The sequence below is a fragment of the Athalia rosae genome, chromosome 5 (genome assembly GCF_917208135.1).
Source record: "Athalia rosae chromosome 5, iyAthRosa1.1, whole genome shotgun sequence".
Taxonomy (NCBI): domain Eukaryota; kingdom Metazoa; phylum Arthropoda; class Insecta; order Hymenoptera; family Athaliidae; genus Athalia; species Athalia rosae.
The window spans coordinates 8550759-8575779 of NC_064030.1; the positions used below are offsets into that span (position 1 = coordinate 8550759).

Below are 25021 nucleotides of genomic sequence, written 5' to 3' on the forward strand. Positions count from 1 at the left end.
ATTTAGCTTCTTTCTATACAAAATCTATAACAGTGTGGGTATATTGAGGCAGTCGGAGTTACGGGGATGTTTTTATTATTTTTCTCTTTAACTCTAATTAACTTTGGGCTAGCTAAAGAAAATATTAACTTTTCATTTGCTTACTTATAAACCGCGCGTCGAGTGTTTTCGATTTCACTCAACTTCTTCACGTTTTATAAATGCAGCTTTCGACGATATCCTTGTCGTTATTTTTTTTTTTTTTTTGCTTTTTTTTTTTAATTTTATTTTTTTTCAATTATTTTTTTCTTATCTTCGTTACTGTACCTATTTTATTTATGCAGTTCAAAGGTCGAAGGGATCGCTGTTCAACACACGGAAGTATCATGAGTAATAATTTACCGTCATTGACCGGAAGGATCGATCAAAAACTCGTACATACGGCGAAATGAAAGCAACGCTACCATATCAATGATAATATTCAATTATATGTATAGTATATTACGAAAGTTTTCACAAGTATCGATAACTTTAACCATTTTTATTCTCGTTCATTTTGTCCAAAAATATAAATTCAATACTAATAATATATTTACATTATTTTGTTTATTATTTTCATTCGTTATATATTTTTATTGTATGATACAAATTTTTTGTGTTATCGTCGTTTACTTATTGTTTGTTCTCTTTTTGTCTGCTTATAATTCATTTTATTTCTTATCGTTTTTAATTATTTGTTATTTCTTTCATTTCTCTCAAATCATAAATACTCACCGATTTATCATCATCGAATAATCAAGCTAACCCCGTGCGTATAATTTTAATGGAATAGACGAGGTCAATTAGGTATATATAGCACATTCAATGTATTAAATGCCTCGTGTTCTGCTGAAAATATGCGACGGATGTAATAATTTTATTATTATTTACTTCGTAATTAATTATTGATAAAGTTTTCACAACTATATTTCAATTAATATATATGTGTGTATATATATATATATACTTCTGTTTTTTTTTTTGATTCCCGATCGTTATCTATTGATTGATAATTGGTATTGTATGTATATTTATATCGTTTATATTATACTGAATGCATCTGCGCATGAAAACAGTTCTTTTTCGACCCTATATATACGCGTACGTATGTATGGCGACTCTGTCAAACCGCTTCGAATTCGTATTAGGTGGTGTAGTTGTTCCCCCAAGTGCAGAATATAAAAAGAAAATGAAAAAAAAAGAAAAAAAAAAAAGAAAAGAGGGATCGGATAATAAAATCCGGAATACCGACGTTAACACCAAGAATTCGTTCAATAAAAAGTGAAAACCACTCTCGGGATTCCTCACGATCGAATAGGTACTACATATAATATAAAAAGTATCGCTGCAAATATAACGGTGAGAAAAAAATGTTGCGTATACCGCCTATTAGCACGGAAATAAAACAAGTGATAAAAATCGTACAATTAAACGAATGATATAGGCTAAAATTTTGTCTGGTAAGAATTAAAAAAATGAACAGAAAAATTCTGATACTGCAATGCACCCCTCGACGCGGCTAGGGGTATGAGGAAATCGTATAAACTGGCAAACTGTTTTATGTAATTAATATTTATGTACAATATGGCAACGTCACTAATTAATATATATATAAATTATTATTATATATATATATATCTATATATATATATATATCGTCTACCGAAGGTAACAAATGCTATTTTACATTATTTATATACACAATTAACTCATATCATTTATGTATACGTATCAAATGCTTTTCGCTATTATTCCAATTTGTATTTTTGTACAACGATCGAAGATCGAAAAATTGTTTTTTTTTTTTTTTCTCTCGCGTCGCGAATCTCTGAGATATTATCTTTCAATATACTATCAATCGTGTTCACTGCGTTGAACGAAAAAATTAATGAAACAAAAAAAAACCTGTCGAAGGTGCGCGTGAAGAAAATTTCACAGCCTCCGAAATTAAAGTAACATAAAATACGAATAGAAAAAAAAAACAAAAGAAGAAAAAATCAATAAATAAACGAAAGAGTAAGACCGAAAATCTTTCAAGTGCTTCACCTAATGCCTATCATATTTTTGTACAATCCACGTACAACATGGCACATGTGAACGAGTGATGGGCAATATAGCGGCTCGATGTACACCGTAATCGAATAATAATTTATACGATAAAATGATAAAATCTTATTTGGTTTACCCTGCTTGACCCGGGCCTCCGTATCTCTCGAGGTCGAAGGTCGCCGTCGAATGGACCACCTTTTTGGCGTGGCTCACTCGCTACCGTCCGACGTGTGAGCGGAGGTAGCGGCGGCGGGCGGACTGGGTTGAAGTTGGGGGTGTTGAGAATGCTGGGAATGATGCTGAGTGTGATGTTGCGGGTGCTGCCCGGCAAGGCCAAGACTCGCCAGCAGAGGTCGTGGGACCGGAGCAGCTGAAGGATGAGGCGGGCTCTCCTGGCCTATGAGGAGACTCGTGGCCGGGAACCCGAATAGCTGTGATCACTGGAGCCGGGGCCAATAGTTGCCCGTGAGGTCCGGATTCTGCGACGGTATTTGCACCGGAACCGAGACCCCCGCCGATATCACGCCTGGAACAGCAAGAGAAAAAGATCCCCCCCTCTTCAATCCTCGTGCATTTTACAGCGGGAACGCTCTTATATGTATATGTATGTATACGTGTATAAGATGGACGATGCAACGAGACTCGGACTTTTTATTCTATTTTATATTATGTCGCGCCGTACACGCGTCCCCGCACCCCTGGCTAGGCTAATGTATGTACGTCGTGACGTAAATGTACGTGCAGTTTATATTTGTGGGTACAGTACGAGGGGGATGTGTATCGCTTTATACAGTGTGACATTCGCTCCGTGACGGATAACTCTCTTTCGTCGTGTCGTCGACGTAACGTTATACGTGTACGGCGTGTGTATAAGGGGTTGTAAAATGATCGATCACCCCGTCATTGTTGCGGCTCAATGGTCCGCCGAGTATTTCGGACTTCATCATACCCGACGATATTTTCGAGGGGTAAGTTTATAGTCGCTGTACATATGTATACACAGCAGCAATGAGTTGTCAACACCGCGGTAGTAGGCCGTCGGGTGCATCGAATATTTGCAAACCCCGCCTGTTTGTTTTTTTTTTTCTTTCTATACGACGCCTAAAATATAGTTTTTGCCACGTATACTCGATTAACGCCGCGGTCTCGACGGTAGCCGGGTGCAGAGTTCGACGCGAGAGGTGCAAGTAAAGTTAAACTGCGACGGAGAAAGACGAATTCGGAGATGGAGGAAAAAAAAAGAGACGAGGAAAAATAGAATAAGACAGCAGAAGACGGAAACCAACACGTACGGATAGCTATAAGTAGCAGGTATACCTTCGATGTGGTGTGTCCCGTCGCTCTGTCGCGTTTGGTACCTCTTTAGGTATACGTGTATATAGGGTAGGTGAATATGTGGATAAACGTGTGGAGGTTCGTAGGGTACATATGCGAGGTATATATATATATATATACATCTATCTATATCTATATTAGGAGGGTTTGCACGTGTGGTACATACCCTCTACCCTCCGTGTGTCCCCCCCCCCCCTCTCCCCCCCTCCTTTGGCTTCGCACATTATTGAGCGCTCGCCCAGGCGAGAGGCGAGACCCAACCCAACTCCAACCAAACCCTACCCGACGACCTACCCCCGAGCGTGCAACGGAGGGACGGATCTCTTCGGTATGGTTGCCGGCTTTCGCTAAACGGAGGCTGTATAGCGTTATACGCGCGGGGGTCCGACGAGAGGGTGCGAGACCACGGAGAGGAAAGAGGAAAGAGGAAATAAGAGGAAAGAGGAAAAGGGAAAGAGGAAAGAGGAGAAGTGGGGGGGGGGGGGGGTGGAGAGAGCGCGCAGCGAGCCTTTCAAAAGGGAGGGGAACAAAGAGTGAAAATAGAAAATGGAAAACTCCAAGAGAAAACCACCGAACATCCCATTCTTCGATTCAGCCCGCGGCGCCCGCCGGTGCGAGATTTGTTTTAAAATCCTTTTACATTTCGTCCTTTCTCCCGCAGTATCACCTCTATACACTTACACGCCATCGCCGCTACACATTTATATCACCGCGACGTAATCTCCACGCGTACCCCGACATATATTGTTTAATAAATAGGTGCATGTATATACCGCACAAATACTATATGTAACCCGTCCATTTCTTTTTAACGAAAAAATTCGCGCGGTTCACGATACGCGGCGTGTATATATTCTATCGCGAAATTCCGCATGCATGCCCCTCGTTTTGACGACGCCTAGAGACGCGCGGAATAATCTCTGACGACTTTTTTTTTTTTTTTTTTTCCCTCTTTTTTCTCATCCTCCACGTTTATACTTCAGCGCTTTGAAGGCAGGTACCCGCCTACAGTCAAAGACCATCATCAAGAATCCATTTGCGTATGCACGGCGTATAAATAATCATCCAGTTTTTAATGGTCCGCGCGGTCGTCGCCATCTTTTACTTTTTTTTTTTTTTTTTTTTATCATTCGTGTACTTATATACATATATACCCGGTGGTGTCGGTCGTCGCGTATATCCATCTTATACACTGAAAATTCATGCTTGAAAAAAAGAAAAAAGAAAGAAAAAAACGAGAAAAAAAAAAAGAAGAAATTCATGCACAACCCGTTGAACGTCTTTTGCGCGTGTATAATTCTCGTACACCTATTAGACAGGGTAGCATAATTTTTTCTTTAGCTAAAAAAGATTCTCGGCAACGCTTTCGCCGGTGGTTGCACAGCGCGCTGCCGCATGCAGTCGCGGGTAACAGGCAACAAGTACTTCTTCCCTCGGATGCATAATGACCCACCTGTTTTCCGACGACGATGTCTACGCGAGTTACTTAAAATTTGCAGTAATTTACTAGGAAGAAAAATGGTACAAACGTCCGAAAACTGTGTACGGGGGAAAAGCAGACTGTATAGTATTCGGTATTAAATGCAGCATAGGATATAACGACGTGCGTATACGTACGTAAAACATCGTTTACCAATTATTCGCGGGACAATATATTACCTTCGTATACACACCCCGTCGAGTTAGAACGAACGTGTACATTAGCAGATAATTAACCATGTGTAAAAAACTATCGACAAAAAAGCGCCATTATCCGTAGTTGTACGTACGTATCAACCGCGAGAACTAGGTATATACATATATGCGCGACATATTAAGGTCATGTACGTATACGACGTACACGTACCATTAAACTCTGCAGTTATACTCCCGTGTATACCTACATACCTTATACCTACGCGCGTGCACATTATGCGTACACACAAGTTATAACATCTATTTTTCAATCAAATCTGCGTTACAACGTAAACGATTCGAACGAGTGAAACCGGATTGAAAAAAAAAAGTATCGGAAGAAACGAAACGAATCGAAAGAAAAATAATATGCGATATGATAACGCAAGGGTTGAATTTGGGCGTGCACCGCGTATACAGTGCTTAGTTCCAGCGTCATTCATTTGAGAGGGATTATATAGGATGGCAAAAAATAATCGATCGAAGGTACTTTTAATTGATCGTTATTTACCGAAGCATCGGAAGAGTACAAGCGTCGCGGCTGGGGGTCGGCACTCGCAATTGCTTCGGCACACGAGATGTGCGGTAGCGTTATACGTCGTACGGTACTGTAACGCGGGGGTATATACGTATATCGGTGGTGCGGTGAGCGGGTACGTTGGATAGCGATCGTTAAAATTTTCTGGTATTCTCCGGGCAGAAGGAGGTAGAAAGTGGATTGTTAATTGGAGTGTGGGAGGTCCTGTTCTCTCTCGATTCTTCTTTCGCTCCCTCCGCACTTCCGCGCCGCGGGGTGGCCCTCGACGATATCCAGGTTAAGTTGAGTCAGACAATTTCACGATCGCGGTGCGATCGCCCGCGCTCCCGCACACACTGCAGAGCCACGGTATAGGTATATATATACGCGGGGGTATGTACGACTCTACACATCGGTATATAGGTGCCCGACCACCCCCTCGCTCCCCCTACCCCCCACACCTCCCGCCCCCCCGTCGAATAGAAAATTTTCCCGCAGTTTACCGCAGATCAATACACGCGGAAAAAGACGAAGAATATCGCGAAAACAGCAAACGCCCGAATTCCGGCGGTATCCGTCGTCCTCCAAGAATTTTTTTTCCACGCGTCCGGATCGACGTGGGAAGGAAATTAGACCGAGTCGAGCCAAGAATCGTACGCTTGCGATTGGCGTAACTCACCGGTGGCTGTGGACGTCGTGGGCTGATACGTTCCGCTACCGGGTCCGGACGATTGTCCCCCAGGAGTCGACGGTGTCCCGCCGTGCGACGTTGGGATTCCGCGATGCGGTTGGGAATGTGCCGCCGCGGAATGCGCGTGAGAATAGGATTGCGTTAGGGAGTGCAACGGCTCGTGGAACACGTAGGCCGGGTAACCCTCCGCCCTTTGCTGCAGGCAACTTCCGCCCATCGACCCGCCCAGACTGCCGGACATGGAGCTGAAAAATGACCAAACAAAATACATATATATGTATATATATTATATACACGTATTTGCATGTACGCGCGCATATCCCGACGATATGCGTTCAACTTGATTTCGTCGATCGAGTAATTCTCGCGTGTGGCGTGCAGGAGAAGTATAGAAGAAATTGGCGGCGACGCGTGCAGCAGTAATTAAAAGAGTGAGATGTACGAACCTGTAGGTGTCGGGCATCGTGGCGATCGGTTGCGGTATAGAGGAGTACATGGCGTTGAATCCGGCGTTGAGGGGGAGTCTGGGTGTTGCGGGGGTCGCGGCCGGTGGTGCGGATCCGTTGACGCCACCCCCTGTGCCACCCCCGACCACCTGGTCGACCGCTGCTCTTCTTTGGTTACGAAGTTTCTCTTCGCGGCGCCACTTCGCCCTGCGATTACTGAACCATACCTAAAACAATTACGAGAAAAACGACGTTTAAATTATTAAAATGCACGGCTGCGAGTGACCGTAGCAAATTCGTCGACAACATTTACATACCCGTACACGTACACAGACGATCATCCATGCAGACGATATATATTATACAATTGTTACTCATTCACACTTCAGCACGAACCGCGTATTTTTCGGGAGGATCTTTAACGCCTAAAAATTAAATTGTTCCTTTTTTCGTCGCAGCGAATGTCGAACGACGAACCGCGAGTAGGAGTTTTTTTGTCAATAGACGCGAATAACTCGTTCTACATGGTTCTACAATGAAACCGTGGTAACAAAGAAATTATTTTTGCGGCCGACGACGAAACGACGAAGTTATCGAATAGAATCGTATACGCGCCGATGCAGGCGACGGATATACGTAATTTCGATTTCATGGTTTCGACCGTGTCTACATTTTTGCGACGCCTGCGGATAAAAGGTGTGCATCGGTTACACGCGTGTCAAAAGTGGACAATAGGCGTACGAGCTATACAGTCTCCGTGTATGTACACTTATGTATCGTGGTATAGAGACATCGCAGGTACGGGAGGAAGTCTTGTGAAATTATAATCGTGTTTGTTTGGCGTGAAAGCCGGCCATTGCGTGAGAGATTCGTAGGAGATAACGTGAGCGTCGCAAAATCAGTATAAGCAGGAGATATAGGTGGAAACCAGGGCGAGCAAGGGCCAATCGGAGTAGCGGGTCCCGTGGGATGCCAGGCCGGTTGCCATGGTTGCGTCCGAACCCTCTTAGGCTTTGCTCGATTCCTCTCGCGTTGAGCCCAAGCCGTGGTGCCCGAGCTCTCCCGTCGGCCCTCCCCGCGCCTCGCGCGCTCCCCCCTCCCCCTCCCCCGGCCTCCCGTCCTCCCGTCCTCTCGCCCTCTCGACCCCCCCCCCCTCCCCCCTCCCGCCGCCCTCCTCTCTTTCGCGGCACCCCGGCTCGGAGGTTTCCATGCCTCCTTTTCTCCCTTCCGAGTCTCGAGCCTCTATCCTTCGGGTTGCCTGCACTTAGCAAGATCAATAACAGCCAACGAAGCTTGAAAACACGCGTCAACAGGGTCTTGGCACTGTTTGTTTGTTTGCTCCTTGCTTACTTGCTTACTTGCCTACTCACCTCAACACGGACTGTGTATATGTACACGTGTTGAGGTTGTATATAGCGAATGTTTGTTCGCCGCATGGGTATGACCTCCGTATACGTGATATACGTATACGATATATGCACATTTACCTACCCCCCGAAAGTACCGCGTTGCGGGTCGTGGAATTCGGGAACCCGTACAGCGAGCCGGACCGACCGTCTCAGTGATCGAAGCTTTCGAATACGTCGTCGTCGGGCAAACGTACGACGAATCTCCCGGCAAAATATTCGCCGCGGTGTTCGGAGTATCGATATATGTAGTGAAAATTAGATTTAAATTTAGAAAATTAAATTTGAGAAAAAAGTCAAAAAAAGAGGAGGGTATAACCGACGAGCTTTCGGAGATACATCGGCTTTTCTTCGGAGTTCGTTGAATAGATGAGGGAGGGCGATATTAGATTAAACGAAGCGCGCGACGTGGACGCGAGTTCGCGGTGACGCGTAGTCAAAAACGTTGCACCACACCACCTGTTCACCATCGGTAAACTCCGATCCCGCGCAAAAGCTCACACACTACACACACTCACCTGGATACGTGCCTCGGGCAAACCGATCTTCTCGGCGAGACGTTCCCGCGCGAACACGTCCGGGTAATGCGTCCTTTCGAATTCTGGAAGAAAAATTAAAAAATAAATAGAGATAAACAAAGTAAAATCAGTGCGTCGAATTTACGTCATCATTGACGAATGAATTCATCGCGTACACGGCCGACCCTCGGACGATCTTGGAAACTAAGTTTCGACCGAAAGCTCGGCGTATTATATATGTGTACGAAATGAATGGCCGATAAAGTTGATTTTCTATATATATAATTTTCGATACTCGACGTGATTATTTTCGATCCGATATAACGACTCACCTTTTTCGAGGCTGTCTATCTGCTCGTTGCTAAAAGAGGTCCTGTTGCGCTGTAGTTTCCTTTTCAACCTTAACCTCAGCTGGGAATCCTCGTCGCCGGATGAATTGTGCTCGGAATTACCGTCGGACGTACTTTCTTGTTGGTGAGAAAGCAGAGATCCGGTGTCTGCGAGTCGGCGTGGACAGAAAAAAAAATGAAGAATTTTTTTTTTTTTTTCTTTTTTTTCATCTTCGGGAGAGGGAATGATTTCTCTTTTGTTTTTTTTTTTATACTATACATCACGCGTAACGATTTACCGTCAATTAATTTTCGCTCAATTTATCCTCCGACGTGTGCAGCACGTACACAGAGTCGAAACGCAGGCTTTCGCACCGTACACTACGATATAATATACATACAGAGGTCCAATTGGTGGGACGATTTTACGTAATGCCTACGTAATACCGTTGCAGAATTTATACGTGTTGGGTAAACCGAACGTTTTAACGCGCGTAGGTAATGCCAAAGTCAATAAAACTAGTTTTACGGGGTGAGTGGATGTTTTTGACAGTGAAATCCGCGTTAAACCTCGCATTATTAGGTACGTTGCAGGTACAACGACCACCTACCTATACATATATATTTCGTGCGCTGTACACCCGCAAACGCCGATTCTATATGTATACAGAGAAACGTACATTACGAACACGTATTTCCACAAAACGTTCCACATACATAACCCGCCGCAAGTTCTAATGACAATTCCTATCGCGTAACGTACATTCCGGTATTTGTACTATATAAAGCGCGCGTTTACTCCGCACACTTCTTCGGACGCGTTCGATGATCTTGTCACGATCATACCGACGAAGGGATCAAATCGACGCAATATTTTTGGACGGTAAAAAGATCAACAACACGTTTACACGTTATCGCAATCGGTCGTTGTATGTTATACTACGATTTTTTTTATTGTAGAAGGAAAATGGCAGACGTATCGCCGCAGGATGGTGCGATTTGTAGTTACAGAAAAAAAATACAGGTTCTTACCTATATATATATCACGCAGCGAAAAATTGTGCGCGCCACGCACGTCAGTCCGTCGATGTGTATTTTCTTATTTTTATTTAATTTTGTTTTGAAATATTTGAAATTTTTGATTTAGTCGGCCGACCTCGATCGAAGCGCGTTTCAAGTTTCATCGTTGAGCCTCGTATATTCTCGTCTTCCACGAGTCAAACCGCATCACATACTCCGCTAGCTGATCGGAATACGCTTACAGGTAGAAGATACGTGCAACACGTGAAAACCCGAAAGAGAATAAAGAAATCGAAAATATGCATATATATTAAAGGGAACACCGAAAATATACGTAATATTCGATTTCAATTCTCGGCCGACGTCTCGGGTGAAAATATTCCAATTGTTACGCATAGACGCTGCACATCATCGCGCGAAACTTATCGTAAATTTATACACGCGTAATTATATTACGGACGCGCCGCTACCACCAGGGCTATTTTCAAACCCGCGTAACTTCTTTGCGCATACCGAGCGATTGTGCGAATCGCAAGAATATCGGGTGTCGCGCTATTTAACGAATTATTTATACGCGTCTGTGACGTACACCTATATAGCCATGTGCCGGTTCTCCTGGTCCTCCTATACGATAGAAGTGTAAGGTACGTACGTACGTACGTGAACGCGCAATCCACATAACGTAGACCGGTTGCACGTACACGCAAACGCGCCCCCCCCAAGTCCGTCGGGGGTGGGTATAGCCTGTCAACCCCCAGCTCCGAGCGATTACCTTCCGCCTCCGCGCACCGAACCCCTGATCCGGGGTGGCTGGAAAATTGGGGGTGCGGGTGGCACAACGCGCCCTTCGCGAGCAGCTCTGGTCTTCCTGTTTCGGAGCACTTTTCTCTCTCTCTATCTCCCCCTCCCCCCCCCCCACCCCTCTCTCTCTCTCTCTATCTGTCTATTTTTCTCTCTTTTTTTTTTTTTTATTTATCTTTTTCTCCGTCCGTACGCTACAAGTACGTATAATACGAACGTCCGGGCGTCGACCGTCAGCTGCTCGTACACCCCGCGCATACCGTCGTCCACCCCCTTATTTCCTCACCAGCAAATTATCGTCATCCCCTCCGCGGTAATACGCCCGATATAGACGAGAGACGTCCTTTCTGGTCTAATTCACGTCGTACGTATATATTCGGGCGTGTTACGATAATTTTTTTAGGGAAATATCAACGAATTAAGTTTTCGGGATTTTCAAGTTGTGTTCTGAGAGAGCGAAAGAACACACGAGATCGTATACGTGTACACATTAGCCGTGGAATTTACGCGACGCTCGCAGCTGACAAGTAGATGAAAATATTCCATGGTATTCTACGCGTATAAGTTCGGTAAAATACGTTGCATCTGGAGAGCGCGTCATCACCTGCCGAAAGGTCTGACCCGCATGACCGACTCCGGGTTATCCTATTAGTCGGAGATGGAGCGATATTGTACGGTATAGTATAGTATGTATACGGGGACGAAGAATACACTTTGATATTTAGCATCGGGACACCGCGTCGCGCCGCGCGTTTCAGATTGTGGTGAGATATATTTCTATATATATGTATATATAACGGTCCCGCGGTCTTCTACCCATTCCGACAGGGGATCTTCTAGGTAGATATACACGTCTACGAATACCCCCGCACACCTATTTTCATGTATATATACCTGTATCGTAGTTACGTTATACCTTGCACGCGCTCAACGTAGACGACGTTTCGTACACGAATAATTAACGTCAAGGTCGCAGTACCCCGTCCTCCGTAAGCGTATTCTTCTTACTCGGTGAGTTTTTTTTAATTAAAAAATTTCAAATTCCAGCGTAACTTTTTTTTTACCGGATATTACCGAAAAAACTTAAAAAAAAAAACATATCTCCCTTAATTCCACCTTTTCTTTTTTTTTTTTTTTCTTTCTCATCATCCCGAAATTATAGCGGGAATTTTTTATACATTCTTCTCTTTACCCTGTTTGTTTATTTTTTTTTTTCTTCTCACACAAAATCCCACGCACCGCGCGCGGTGTAGAATAATAAACAATCTCATCGTGCGAACGATCAATCATTGCAATTAGCCGAATCACGAGGTAAAAACACCAGATTCCGGGGTTCGCGGTAGACGCGGAAGAAAAGGTCGACCATTTTCCTTCTTTTTCTTTTTTCCTTTTTTTTTTTCGAGACCCTACCGCACGATATTATTGCACGTTACGCAGGTACGTACGTTACGCGTATATATTTTGACTTACCGGTCCGTTTGAGCAGGGAATCGTCCCGTCCGTGTAGCTGACCTCCGGGCAGTAACGACTGGCCCGAACCGGGGGCGGCGGAAGATGGAATTCCCGGTGCGAGGGGATGGTGAGGCGGAGTGGCGGAGTACCAAGCGGGTGGCCAGCCAGCGGCTTGTCCATTGAACATTCTCAGCTTATCGTAAACGCTTTCAGCGCCCTGGTGCGCCTGGACCGCGGCGGCTTGCTGCTCCTTTTGGGACGCGAGATTTCGCAGTACCCTGTTGATCGACGAGACCTACGTGAAAGGTGGAAAAAAAAAAAAATAAAAAACAAAGAAATGAGCGTTAAACGAACGTATCGCCTGATTCGGGTGAAAATTTCTTTCGCTTTCTTCTCTCCTCATTTTTGTCTTTTGTTTTTGGCTTTGGGCATGGTAAAAATCTCATTCAGGTGCAATTTGATGTAGCGCAGGGGGTTGAAATAATGCAGGTGAGAATATATGTGTACAATGTACCGCGAAGTGGGGAGAAGCGATGTACCTACAATATATATACACTATGTTTCCGCGGTGTGCAAACAGACGAAATAAATGAGGAAAAGTTTCGACGATGAAAGAAAAAAATGAAGAAAAGGAAAAATATCAAGAGTAAAACTGAAAAGATGAAGAAAAAAAAAAAAAAAAAGTACACCGTACGTATAGGTGTACGACACGCGGTGTTGTTTCTTTGAACCGCAGCGATGAATAATCCGACCGTTGACGCAACGCGTGCAGGGTTGAAAGGATAAAATACGAACTCTCCAATTATTGTCGCATATACACATAAAACCAGCTCTTTTTTACTTCGCCGAGTTTCCCTAATCTCGTCGCATACACCAGATGTACTTACATAGGTATATACGCGTACTTGTAAACCTCTGAATAAGGCGAAAGATTCCAAGCCGATGGTCTCGTCTTTTGACCTACAAATGCCCCGCGCTACGAATGGCGCTCATCTCACCGCAAGGATCCGAAGCTTTAAAATTTCACCCCTGAAAAATCAACGATTTTCCAGCCCCGACGCACGATGCGAAAAAATCCGAAGGTATAACGCGAGACGATCACGTCGAAACTGCTTAAAGTCACACGTGTGTTCAAAATAAATGAATCTCAACCACCCCGTGGCATAAGCTGTCATTTTTTCAATTCGCGGATTTTTCAATTCAGTCGGAACCGCAGGTGATTCGTCCGGTATTTACTGGCGTCTGAAAATACATATACAAATACGTACGTACGTACGTAGAGGAGGGCGTACAGCGGTGGCGGTTCAGATCGAGCGAAGCGTAAGGGAGCGCGCGTGTCTTAATTACGAAGCGGTGAAGGGTTTTGGGGAGTGGGGCGAAGCGGTGTGCGAAAGTTGGTTGTGAGTAGAACACGTCCAACGAGCGTACCTGTGTATCCGCGCGGAGGAGGAGGGGTGGCGATGGGGGGGAGGGGGCGAGAAACACGGCGAAGCGCGGGTGTGTCGAGTACCGCGAGTCGCGGAACGGTTCGAACCTCGAACCTCGAACCCCGAGGGTATATAATGGCGACCGGGGGTTCCCGCGCGCACCCCCCCCCCCCCCCCTCCCCCCCGGTTTTCGAGTGTACGAAGAGTCGACCAACATCGACGGTGGTACGTACGCTGCGGAGAAAGCTCTACCCAGCTACCCGGAGAACGAACCGAACGAACGTACGAACGAACGAACGAACGAACGACCGACCGACCGACCGACACACAACGCCCGCAGAGCATCCATGCAGACCATTACGCGGACGGCTGGTCACGAATAATTGTACAACACGGTTAACTGGTCCCATTCACTCCGATTCCACCAACGCTGCTCCTGTTCCGCTGTACTGCCGCATGCCGCTTCTGCTGCCGCTATTGCTCTCTCCCGCGACTAGGGAGGATAAAGGGAGAAAATAGCCACCGCCGATATGTCTATATATATATATGTATGCAGTATATATATATCGAGATTCAGCTATACCCACACCGTTTGCTCGTTCGGGACTCGTGTCCTCGCAGTACGATCTGCCGTGTGTTCGGATCCATATATGTATATAAACGCGAGTAATCGGTTAGGAATCAGTCTCGGCGATCGTGATCGTTCCTCCCCCCCCCCCTGCCTTTCGCCGGGGTGAATTACATCGCCCGTCTCTCTCTCGAGTGTGTCAAGATGACACGAGATGACGTGTAACGAAGAACGGAAACGCTCGATTCGCATCTGCATCTGAAGGAAGGAAGGAAGGAAGGAAGGAAGGAAGGAAGGAAGAATTAGGAGGAAGATATACGTCGGGTACCTACATATATGTATATAATGCGTTTGGAAGACGATAGCGCGGATGCGGCGCAACTATACGCCGCCCCTATTCGTCGGATTGAACAGATTGAATAGGAACGAGAAACCCGGGGGTCGTGGGGAGTACGGTAGGGGGGGGGGGGGGAGGGGGGGGGGGGGGGGTAGTCCGGGGCGGAGTGGACAATGCGAGGTCCGAGTAATGGACCGATTACCCGGACCACGGTCCTACCGGAGCGCGGGATTCCCCGAGCGATCGCATTGACGAGACTTTGATTAGGGTCGAGTGGAGTGGCTGGATCCGATAGACAAGTAGGCAGCGGAGGAGACTCCCTTTATAACCCCCTCGCGTCTCCTATACTTCACCCTATATGTACCGTGGCTAGTCCTCTCCGCGGTTCGGGAAAGCGTAAATAAACCGCGCGTGCACGGCCACGATCGTCTGCGGAGCGAATGAGGGGGTCGTCTCGCCGGATATTCGCGTTCACCAAATCCGCGTGTTCCTCTTTCACACCGCTGTCCAGAGGCTCCGGATACACCGGCGCAACTCTATTCGTCTACCGCGTAATTTCCGCTAATCGGAGATCGGCTGTACGATATTCTAGGCATGCGCACGTAACGTCGAGGGCCATAAGAACCGGAAACGATCGTATCCTTGCGATATTTGAAAAATCGCTCATCTTATTTTTTCGTTCACCTTCCGATTCGTATTGCCCCTGGACATCAGAAATATGAAAAATTGTATACTAACGCTCGGTATGTTGTCGTTGTTGCAAACTCCCTCCTGAAGAAGCCGGTCCCGTATCTCCCACGCGAAGATGGACGGGCACTCGCGTTTGTAATCGGCTATTTTATTGACCACCGGGGTCGTAGCTACCCTCGGCTTGCTTCCGCCGATGGCTCGCGGTTTTATCGAACCGGTCTCGTAGTACCTGCAGATCGAACGTCGAATTCCAAAAACGAGAAAAGGAAAAAATGGAAGGCGATTAATAAAACCATTTCCGGCCACAATTCTCTTCTCGTACACTCCGTACAACGATATGGAACGAATCATCGATCCGATCCGATCCGCCGCTTACCTTCCGAGTATCTTGGAGACGCATCCGTTGCTGACCTGTAGAATTCTGGATATGTCGCAGGGTCTGGCGCCGCTGTGGGCCAACTCGACGATCTTCTGCCTGGTGGAATCGGGCAGCGGTCTACCGTTCACGTAAACACCGCCGAGTTGATTGACTCCGCTGTGTCCGGCCGCCGAGCATCCGAAAATCGAGTTTTGCCCAACCATGGAACCACCCCCGAGACCTCCACCCCCTCCGTGCATGAGGTCCTCCTCTGAAAGATGGAGAAAAAAAAAAAACAACGATTGAATATATCGCGGATCGAACGAAGGGCGAAAGAAACGCGTGAGAAATGAATGCGTTATCGAAGCGACGATATCGTACGGTGCGGTGCGAGACACGTGCAAGAAATTTTGCACCCCGTAACCGTCGGCGAGAGTGACGAATAAGCAACTCTTGTGTACACGGGTATACCGGTGGTACATGGAAAACCCGACTATACAGATACGGTTGGTTACACAGTCGCAACTGGTTTCTAGGCTGGATGATGTTTATTTATATATATATATGTATACATAGGAGAAAACTCGGTGCTCCTGGGAAAAAGAGCGCTAAATACATCTTGCAATTCACAAATTTAATTAATCTCCACTTCTCCGTACAAAACCAACAGGAATTATATACGTGTATATATATATATATATATATATATATATATATGCTCTGATGTAATTTAAACGGCTTTTACGAGGCTCACCGACCCGTGAACTTCTTTGAATAAAATTGTAACAACCCACGGAATTATATATCACCACCTATAGGAACTACATGACTGCCGTGCATTTGCGGCGTCGCGCGCTTTAAAATTTTGCAACACGTATGTAATACATACAACGTCACCCTCCATGTTATTACACTCTGTGTTCTATTATTTTCAACAATATCGTTTCTAAAGGGTTAAATTTGACTATTTTACGCCTACACGCGAGTCCCAGGAAAAGAGAATGACGAAAAATGAGGGAAGAAAAAAATTTGTGACGAAATAATGAATACGGTCGCCTATTCAGAGGAGAGTATATCAAAGACGCTCAGTTTGGATATATTTCATACGCGTATCACACCCATACGGCGAGGACGAAGAGACGCGTCTCGTCGACGCACGCAGTACGTAGTATAGTATAGTATACAGAGATATACATATATACGTTATTTTACCTCGCGGTGTTGCACGGCGTGGGGGGGCCATTATTTTTATTTATAATTTCGCGGTAATCTACGCGCGCGCGGGACGTACGACGAACAGGCAAAAGCAACTCGTGCCGCAAAGTGAGGCAAAAAGGTTCCACTTGGCTGAGCGTGAAACGGGACACAGATTAAATCCCATCCTAGCATCAGCGTCGACTCCGCGCGTCTCGACGCTCCCGGCGCCCTCCTCTTATTCCTCTTCGCCCCCGAACCACCGCCGACGACGACGACGACTACGACGACTACGTAGACACAGATTCAGCGTAATAAACCTTGCGACCCTAACCCGTGCGATATGGAACTAGAATTTTTTTTGCAAGTAACTTCCATCCCTCGAACAATTTTTATCCGTCTCTTATTTCGTCGGGAATGAATACATCGATGAAAATCGCGCTCCTCTTTTCGCTTAACTTTCGACGGTCAAAACCGCTCGAGTTTATCGCGGTAAAACGTTGCGCGACGAAAGCTCGGTATTCTTGAATAGCTCGAAAATGCGAAGGGTACGTCGCGGCCATGTAAAATCTAATTACGTACAGAGCTGTGAGCGGCCGTCGAATCGTTCGACAACACTGCAGTATACATATTTGATTAAGCTAAATTAAACCGTGTGTTATACTCAATCCCACTGTATGCGTGCATCCTATATACATATATACATATACATATATATATATTTCGACGAAATTAAACACCGGTAATTAATTAAACGGGTCGCGGAGAGGAGGACGTTGCGGAAGAGGAAAACAACTTTTGTACCCGATGATCATTTGGACCACCCCCACCCCCCACCCCCACCACCCCCTCATTCCCGGAACAACTTTCCCGCACCACCGCGAGGTCCGTTCGGACGACGAACGCGCTTCTTTATTTTTCCACGCGATATACGTCCGTCGAGAATTAAAATCGAAAGGGGATGATCATTTCAACGCCGATCGTCCGGGTATCCGTTATACACGCGTCGGGTGCGGCCATCTTGTCAACGCACCGCGTTAAAGTTATACACGTTCCGAATCGGGGATAGAATATGAAATAAGGACGATAATACGCGGCGTAACTTGTGCAGGACCACCCCGCACCGTCGTTTATATTATATATTATTCTACCGGGAAACCGGTGCAATGCGGGGTACAGTGGAGCTAAAGGAAGCTTTGATAGAAAAGCTCCGAGATTTAATCGGACTTATACTTAGCTAGCTCGGAACCGTGAGATATATATATATATACAAGTTCCACAAGTCACACGCTCTAGGCGAGCGGAAGTTTAACTTTTCACGGGTATCCCGTGAAGGACGAGGTCGTATCCCATGTACGATTCTTGATTCGGGGATCAAAATTCGTCATCGACGATCGTCTCCGTTCGTCAAGGAAAATTCGGACCCCGTTCGGTGCGAATACCGAATCGAGAGGATGTCGCGTGTTCCGAATTTCACGTATCGAAGCGTGATTGAAATTCCGTGCAGTGCACGGGTACACGCGACACGGGGTTTCTTCCCCGAGGCAACGTCACCGTGTGCAGGCGCGCAACGTAAGAACTATTTCGAAAAGTTGTGGCTCAAGGGGCACGCGTGGATCTATATAATACGTACATACAAACCTATATATAGGTACGTACGTATACACGTCCATTCGTCTATATTCCTCGGATCCAGCTCAGGTATATAAATAATCTATACGTATATAATAGGAACACGAGCCGAAGTATAAACGCGCGAGTGTAGAATATAGAGAGAGGCGGGCGGGGGAGAAGAAAAAGTCGAGCTGCACGAGAACGTAATATAAAAGGGATAAAATTCCCTCGACTCCGTCGATCCAACGGTATTCGATTCCAATGAAGGGTCCCGTCGGCTAAAATCTCCCTCTGTGACGTCACTTGGATTCGGAGACCTGTCGGGCGGGCCTCGTGCCTCCGACTACTCGGATTACCGATGCCTCGGGATCCGTCGCTATACACATCCCAGCTATCCCGAGGGTGTGGTCCGCATGCACGTGTTGACGCATGTGACGTACATGTGATATTGTACGTACGTATAGTATGCGATTCGTTAAATTTCGGCGATATGCGAATTCAAGTGAAAATACGTAACGACACAATTGCCGTGCGATATAACGGACAAAAAAGGGAAATAACGTGGAGTGTATCTAGATGTATGATATGTATATTTGTATGTCTGTGCATAAGCCAATTCTTCGGTTACTCGCTACAGGCATTAAATCGACTTTGAGTAATGGGCTTATTCACATCACTTACACAATAACTCGGACTTATAGTACGCCGTATGTAGATAGCGTAATTTCATTTCTCGCTACGATTTATAGAGAAAATCGCGATCTTCGTCGATGTACTCGTTGCACCCGCGCGCTGTATTTCAACGGGAACGCGTTCGAGATGAAATTTTTGAACGCGGTCAGAATCCAGCTGTACCGATTTTACTGAAACTGCCGAGTGCGATGGGTATTACATTGATACAAATTTGCGAAATAGCGACGCAGAGCTGATAAAATTTGAAGCGCAATAAATACGGCCGCAAGTATCGCCCGGCGGCAGAGGCTATAGGCGCGAAGGTGTCGAAGAGTAGCAGAGTCGCTGCAGGGTGGGGTTGTATATAGGAACGGTGTTGAAGGGGCTGTTGCCCCACAGAAGCCAAGCAAAGGCGTGTGTAGGGTCGACAAGGGCTAACCACAACCTCGTCTTATAACCCGGTAGGTGTAACCCATATTGTTACGTGTAAATACACGTGCGTGCGTGTGTGTGCGTGTGTGTGCGCGCACTTGTATACCTATGGCGAGCGATAGTATTTTCAAGCGTGAATGTGCCGCGCGCGATGCACCCGCAGCGCATTCGACTCGCTTGTCCGATTTGACGTCGCTGTTAAACCGAAGCCTTCCCCGTACTGCACGCTTCTGCATCGCGTGCCGCTGCCGGTGCCGTTGTTACCGTAGGTGCTAACTAAGTATCATCCAATTTCGGTGCATCATAACGCGGCTGTACAATAGTCGACGTGTTGCACGTTGTGAATAATAAATGAATACCTGTATATATATATATATAATATACATATATATACGAGCGTTGTATATAACGTCGTCAAATTTACAACGATTATACACCAGAGATCGTTGTAACCGGCGATAAATGATTTTTCAATTTTTTCAAATCGTCGAAGAATTCCGCACGATGCGACGAGGGCGTATGAGGGGGCGTTGTGGTATTTTTGGAAAGTGGAACGTTTCAATTTATAGAAGGTATAAGATTTTGCGTACACTATACAGGTAGGAGGTACGCGTATACTCCGCGGACAATTATACGTAACGATCCGCGCGCGACGGATAGGATTATTGAAACGTTATGTATTTTCATACTTTGTTCGATATCATACCAAATTATGTATACGGTATACAACGTTGCGTTTCAACCTTGTCGCATGTACGTGCAATCTCGTTAGAAGTTATGTACGCGATGGTTTTTACATAATTTTCATTCACCGTCGCATTCCCAACTTTCTATGAAATGATATATCTAACCGTGTCAGCTCGGTTAAATAATCCAGCTGAGCAATTAGGTAAATGTAAATTAACAACAACGATTAAGACCACTCGATTGAGGGAACGAAATTCTGTTTTCTAAAGCCGCGCACGCACCTTATAGCGCACAGCGGTCATGGGACCAAAGGCGACCATGTTGATTCTGACGCGTCGCGACGCCGTTCGGTACCGTCGGCCATCGATGTTTCCTTTACACCGGCTATATAGGAGATATCAACGATTGAATTGTTCGAATATTCCATCTAATGATAGAAACAAGATGATCGGACTTTGCGAAATTGATGTGAATTGCGCCGCTGAACGGGGATGACGTTTTATTAGTTTCGAATTCGACATTTTTTAACAGGGTTTTCTGCGGTTATTCCTGAACATTTTGATCTTAGGAATTCGAATCTGAGAGTAAAATTGATCTGTCTATAAAATTGAACGAGTTATTGTCAATTTCTCGCTTTTTGGAGCGGAAAAATCGAGATATCTCGATGAGAAAAATTCGTAAGTAGATGCGTGTGAAATTGAATAGAAACTTGATCGGTATACAAATAATTAAACGACGAATGAAATCAAACGCTTGTCTAATAAAATAGAAACACTCTCGGACAATCGACCCACGTGATCCATGTATCTAGTCGCCATAATTATTCGAATAATTTTATAGCGTTCTTCGCGCGAAAAAAAAGGGATTGAAAATTTCGTGTCACATACGATCGTTCCACACTCTACATTTTTCTTATCCCCGTAAATACGAAAACTAAAAATAATATATCTACGTTGAACTTGCACTTTACCAAAGTCAACTTATACGCATACTTCACGGGACATTAATTCACCCTCTGATATAGTTTAGGAGACGAGTCCAACTTTTCATGCCCAGACCCTGCATGTGCACCTCGTATTCTCACCCTCGCACGTGACATTAAATCTCACATATAACACTCGTCTAGGTGAAAAATATGCCGTTATAAAGCGTCGCGTTATCACCGTTATCATTACCGCAGTAATTACATCGCGTTACACACTGCAACGCGTGTCGCGTACAGGTGGTATTAATAGTCGCGGGTGATACGTGGGTACGTAGGTGGGAGGTTGACACCGGGGATGGCGAGTATCGTCGGTTACTGACCTTTATGGGGCATCTTCCAGAAGGGTGGTTCGGGGGTGGGAGAGCAAGGGTTGGCCACCCCCGCCCCCAACAGAGTCCTTGCCGCGTGCAATGCCGCCGCGGCGGCTTCCCGGCTTCTTGTTGCCGCGGAACTTGGCGGATATTCCGAGACGCCGTCTCCGGCGCCCCCGCTCCCGGAACCGCACGGACGTAACTGCAGACTAAGTCGTCCACCGCCTCCGCCGGCCACGCTAACACAGTGCTGGGAATCAGAGAAAACCAAAGAACAATTAATATGTATAATAATTAGCGCCTCGAATCGTTGCCGAAAATTATTACGCGTCTCGTCTCTCTTTTTCATGTAAAGCGAATCACTCGTACGCGTTGCAAGGGAGAGAAAATTTCGTTGATCGCAGGAAATGAATCGAGCGTTGAGATCTGATTCGAGGGATGGGAAAAATAAAAAACAACAAAAAATGGCAATCGAACGAAATGTTTTTCGGTAAAGGCGTGTACGAGTAATGGTTATCGACTGCTAATGTATGCGGAACTTGTTGTGTGAAATATATTGCATAAGGAATCGGTGAAACGAAGCGTGAACGAGTGAGTAAGTGAGTGACTGACTGACTGACTGAATGTCGTTACACATATTATAACGGTTCAATACTCGTCGAGGACGTATACCTATAATACTCGACTATTTTATGTATATAAGTGTATATGACGGTGTACATAAACTGTACGTAGACGATACGCAGCAGGTATCTATACACGCCTCTCCCGCTGACGATCAGTCATCACGTCATCGCTTATACTCCTCGAGAACCAGTTGACGTCCCGCATCAAAGTCATTTTATCAATTTCACAAGTGCGATTAGAGAGGGAATCGTTATAATTTTCATATATGCGTGTAGATACGTATTTGTCGAACCTATCGAATAAACGCACCCGCGATCATCCGTCGAAGCGCTCTCTATATTTAGGTACTACTCCGAATAGCGCCTACACACCACTTACAAGTTACACGGACGTAAGAATGGCGCTCGTTATACTATATAAATAAATGTGATAACGTCAATCAAGAATAAATATAAATATATTATAACGCTAAATATATATATATATACATATGTACATAAAGCGAGGAATTTAATCTGGCTGAAAATTTAGACAGTTACTATTGCTAATTAGTATTCAATGTATAAAGATAACATCGATCGATCATTTTATTCACGTGCAGAGTTATTTTTAGCACACGTGCGCTTCGCGGACGTACCCACGTACGTACTTAATCGCGTTGTTTTTCGTATATTACACGGAACACATTCCCCCTAAGTAGGAATTGCAGGAATTCATTCGATGATCGAGAACGCGCGCGTCTTCCAATCAATCATCGACGTTACACACCTGATTACCGACGCCTTCTCTACGCTCGATCTTCTAGCGAAAAGTACCGCATGATGTGCACAACTTTTGTGTATCCATCGATATCGCATGTAAGGATCCTTCAGATTTTTACGCGCGATCTTTACGCAGATCCTCGACACGTCGGATCTAGGGTTGCTTGTGGGGTAAAAATCGTCGGCACAATGCCGTACACGATCGCTGAGATCGCAATTTCGTGATTTGTGTTGAAAAAAAAATAATCCGATTTTCCGTGTTTACAGATCCCGAGGATAAAATCATCGTCCCCGCGTACAATGCGCGTAATGGAATTCTGCGGCGGTTACCGCAGCGGCGTACGGTAAACGATTACGAGCGAACGAACGGTGTAGTCGGGTAAAAATTTGACGAGATTTGAGAGGGCTAAATCGTTCGGTTTTTCGACTACTTATATATATGTATGTATACGAGAGTCTACGATTACAGGGCCAACTGTCGCCTCTGACGAACGGAAGCAAAAATGCAACAACTGCTGGAGCACACGGGATCCCCCTGATGCGGAGCGTTGTGTCTAAGGGATGAGAATCCCCAACAATTTTTCCTCCAACCTTTCAACGATATTAGAAAGGCGTACTCGACGAACTATGAGGCCTGCAGCGGATACGCGCATACAATCAATTAGACGTGAGAGCTTTTCTAGTATCTATGATAGGCGCGAATTGTAGATTCAACGAATCGGAAATAACGTTCACAACACCGATCCGACACGTCGGGTGCATCGAGAAGCGTGCGGGGGATTTTGCTGGACGTATCCGCTACGCGTGCCCCCGTCGTCGTCGATGACGAGATCATCCGTACTGTAGTAGAATTTACAATGGATTATGGTCGAGTATTTTCGACGATTAACCGCAGCTGAAAATTGCCTATACATTTATATTTGTATGAGTATATTCTCTATAAGACCGCGCATTTTCATACGTAGGTATGTAATTATAATGTAATTAGAAATGAATTGATGGAACCTACCGAATCGAGAATTGCCGTTGTAAAGCCGGTTACTCTCTCACCAGCAAAAAATCACAATATATACGATTAATCTTCTTCTTCTTCTTATATATATATATATAGAAACGGTCGCAAGTTTATTTCACGGATTGTATAACACGCACTGCAGTATATCTTTAAATTATTGCATAAATCGCAATACGTTTACAATAATTAATTTTATTATTCAAATACAGCTCTGCATATATATGTATATATATGCGTTGAAAAATAAATCTCACGAAAATCACGATTTAACACTATAAACACTGTACCAATATTATTATCATTTATCGCAGTGAGGGGTGTGGGGTGTATAACGTTTCTTTTATATCATCGTACGTAAATAATCGCGTCGGCAAAATATCTTCCTCTTCAAATGATCTGCACACGAGTCCCCCGGTGCCTGCTCTGGACGGGGTTCGATGGTCCCGACCTCCGTCTTCTTCAACAATCTGCGCTCTACTGACGTCCGACTTAACGGATGTCGATGACGATGACGAGGACGACCGCGATGCGATGATGTTGCTCGAACGTAGGTGCGTACGACGACGACGACGACGACGACAGCAACAACAACAACAACAATGATAATGATAATAATATCAACAAACTGGAAAACTGGAGAGTCGGACGATATCGAACTGACGTCGGATCTACGCTGGTCACTTCGGAAAATTTCGCGCACTGTTTAAAGATTTTAACGCCGTATAAAATCGCGCGACACCCCGTCTTCGAAGCGACCTTCGGTCGTACTTCCGATCGACGACAGGCGATCGGCGCCGCTGAACAACGCTGATCGGAAGAAGAGGCGTGTATCTATACAGCCGTCGGTGAAAAGTTTCCTCCTCCAAGCGAAGGAGAGTCGCAGGTGAAAGCGTCCGACAAATGTGGTTAAAAGTTTTTCGTGTTTGTACCGGGTGGTCGCACCTGAGTGCGAGCGCGCTGACCGACGGCCCCGGTGTCCCCGGGTCCTCGAGCACGTGCAGCGTAAACGGAGTGTAGTGACGCGCTATGCTCTGTGTTGCGCGGTGCCCGATTGACCGCTGGAGTCTGCCTTCCTGCCGGCGCCCGA

At 45.6% G+C, this 25021-nt stretch overlaps 1 protein-coding gene across 1 annotated transcript; it reads right to left on the minus strand.

Annotated features, from left to right (window-relative positions):
• Positions 1–230: 230 nt before the first annotated feature.
• On the minus strand, positions 231–25021 carry LOC105690167 (paired box protein Pax-6-like). The gene is made up of 10 exons (XM_012407742.3): positions 23929–25021; positions 21541–21781; positions 15655–15907; positions 15327–15507; positions 12275–12551; positions 8987–9151; positions 8655–8737; positions 6731–6957; positions 6273–6529; positions 231–2593 (listed from the first exon to the last, which is right to left on the minus strand). The coding sequence occupies exons 2-10, from the start codon at positions 21551–21553 to the stop codon at positions 2505–2507; spliced, it is 1545 nt and encodes a 514-aa protein (XP_012263165.1). The 5' UTR covers positions 21554–21781; positions 23929–25021; the 3' UTR covers positions 231–2504.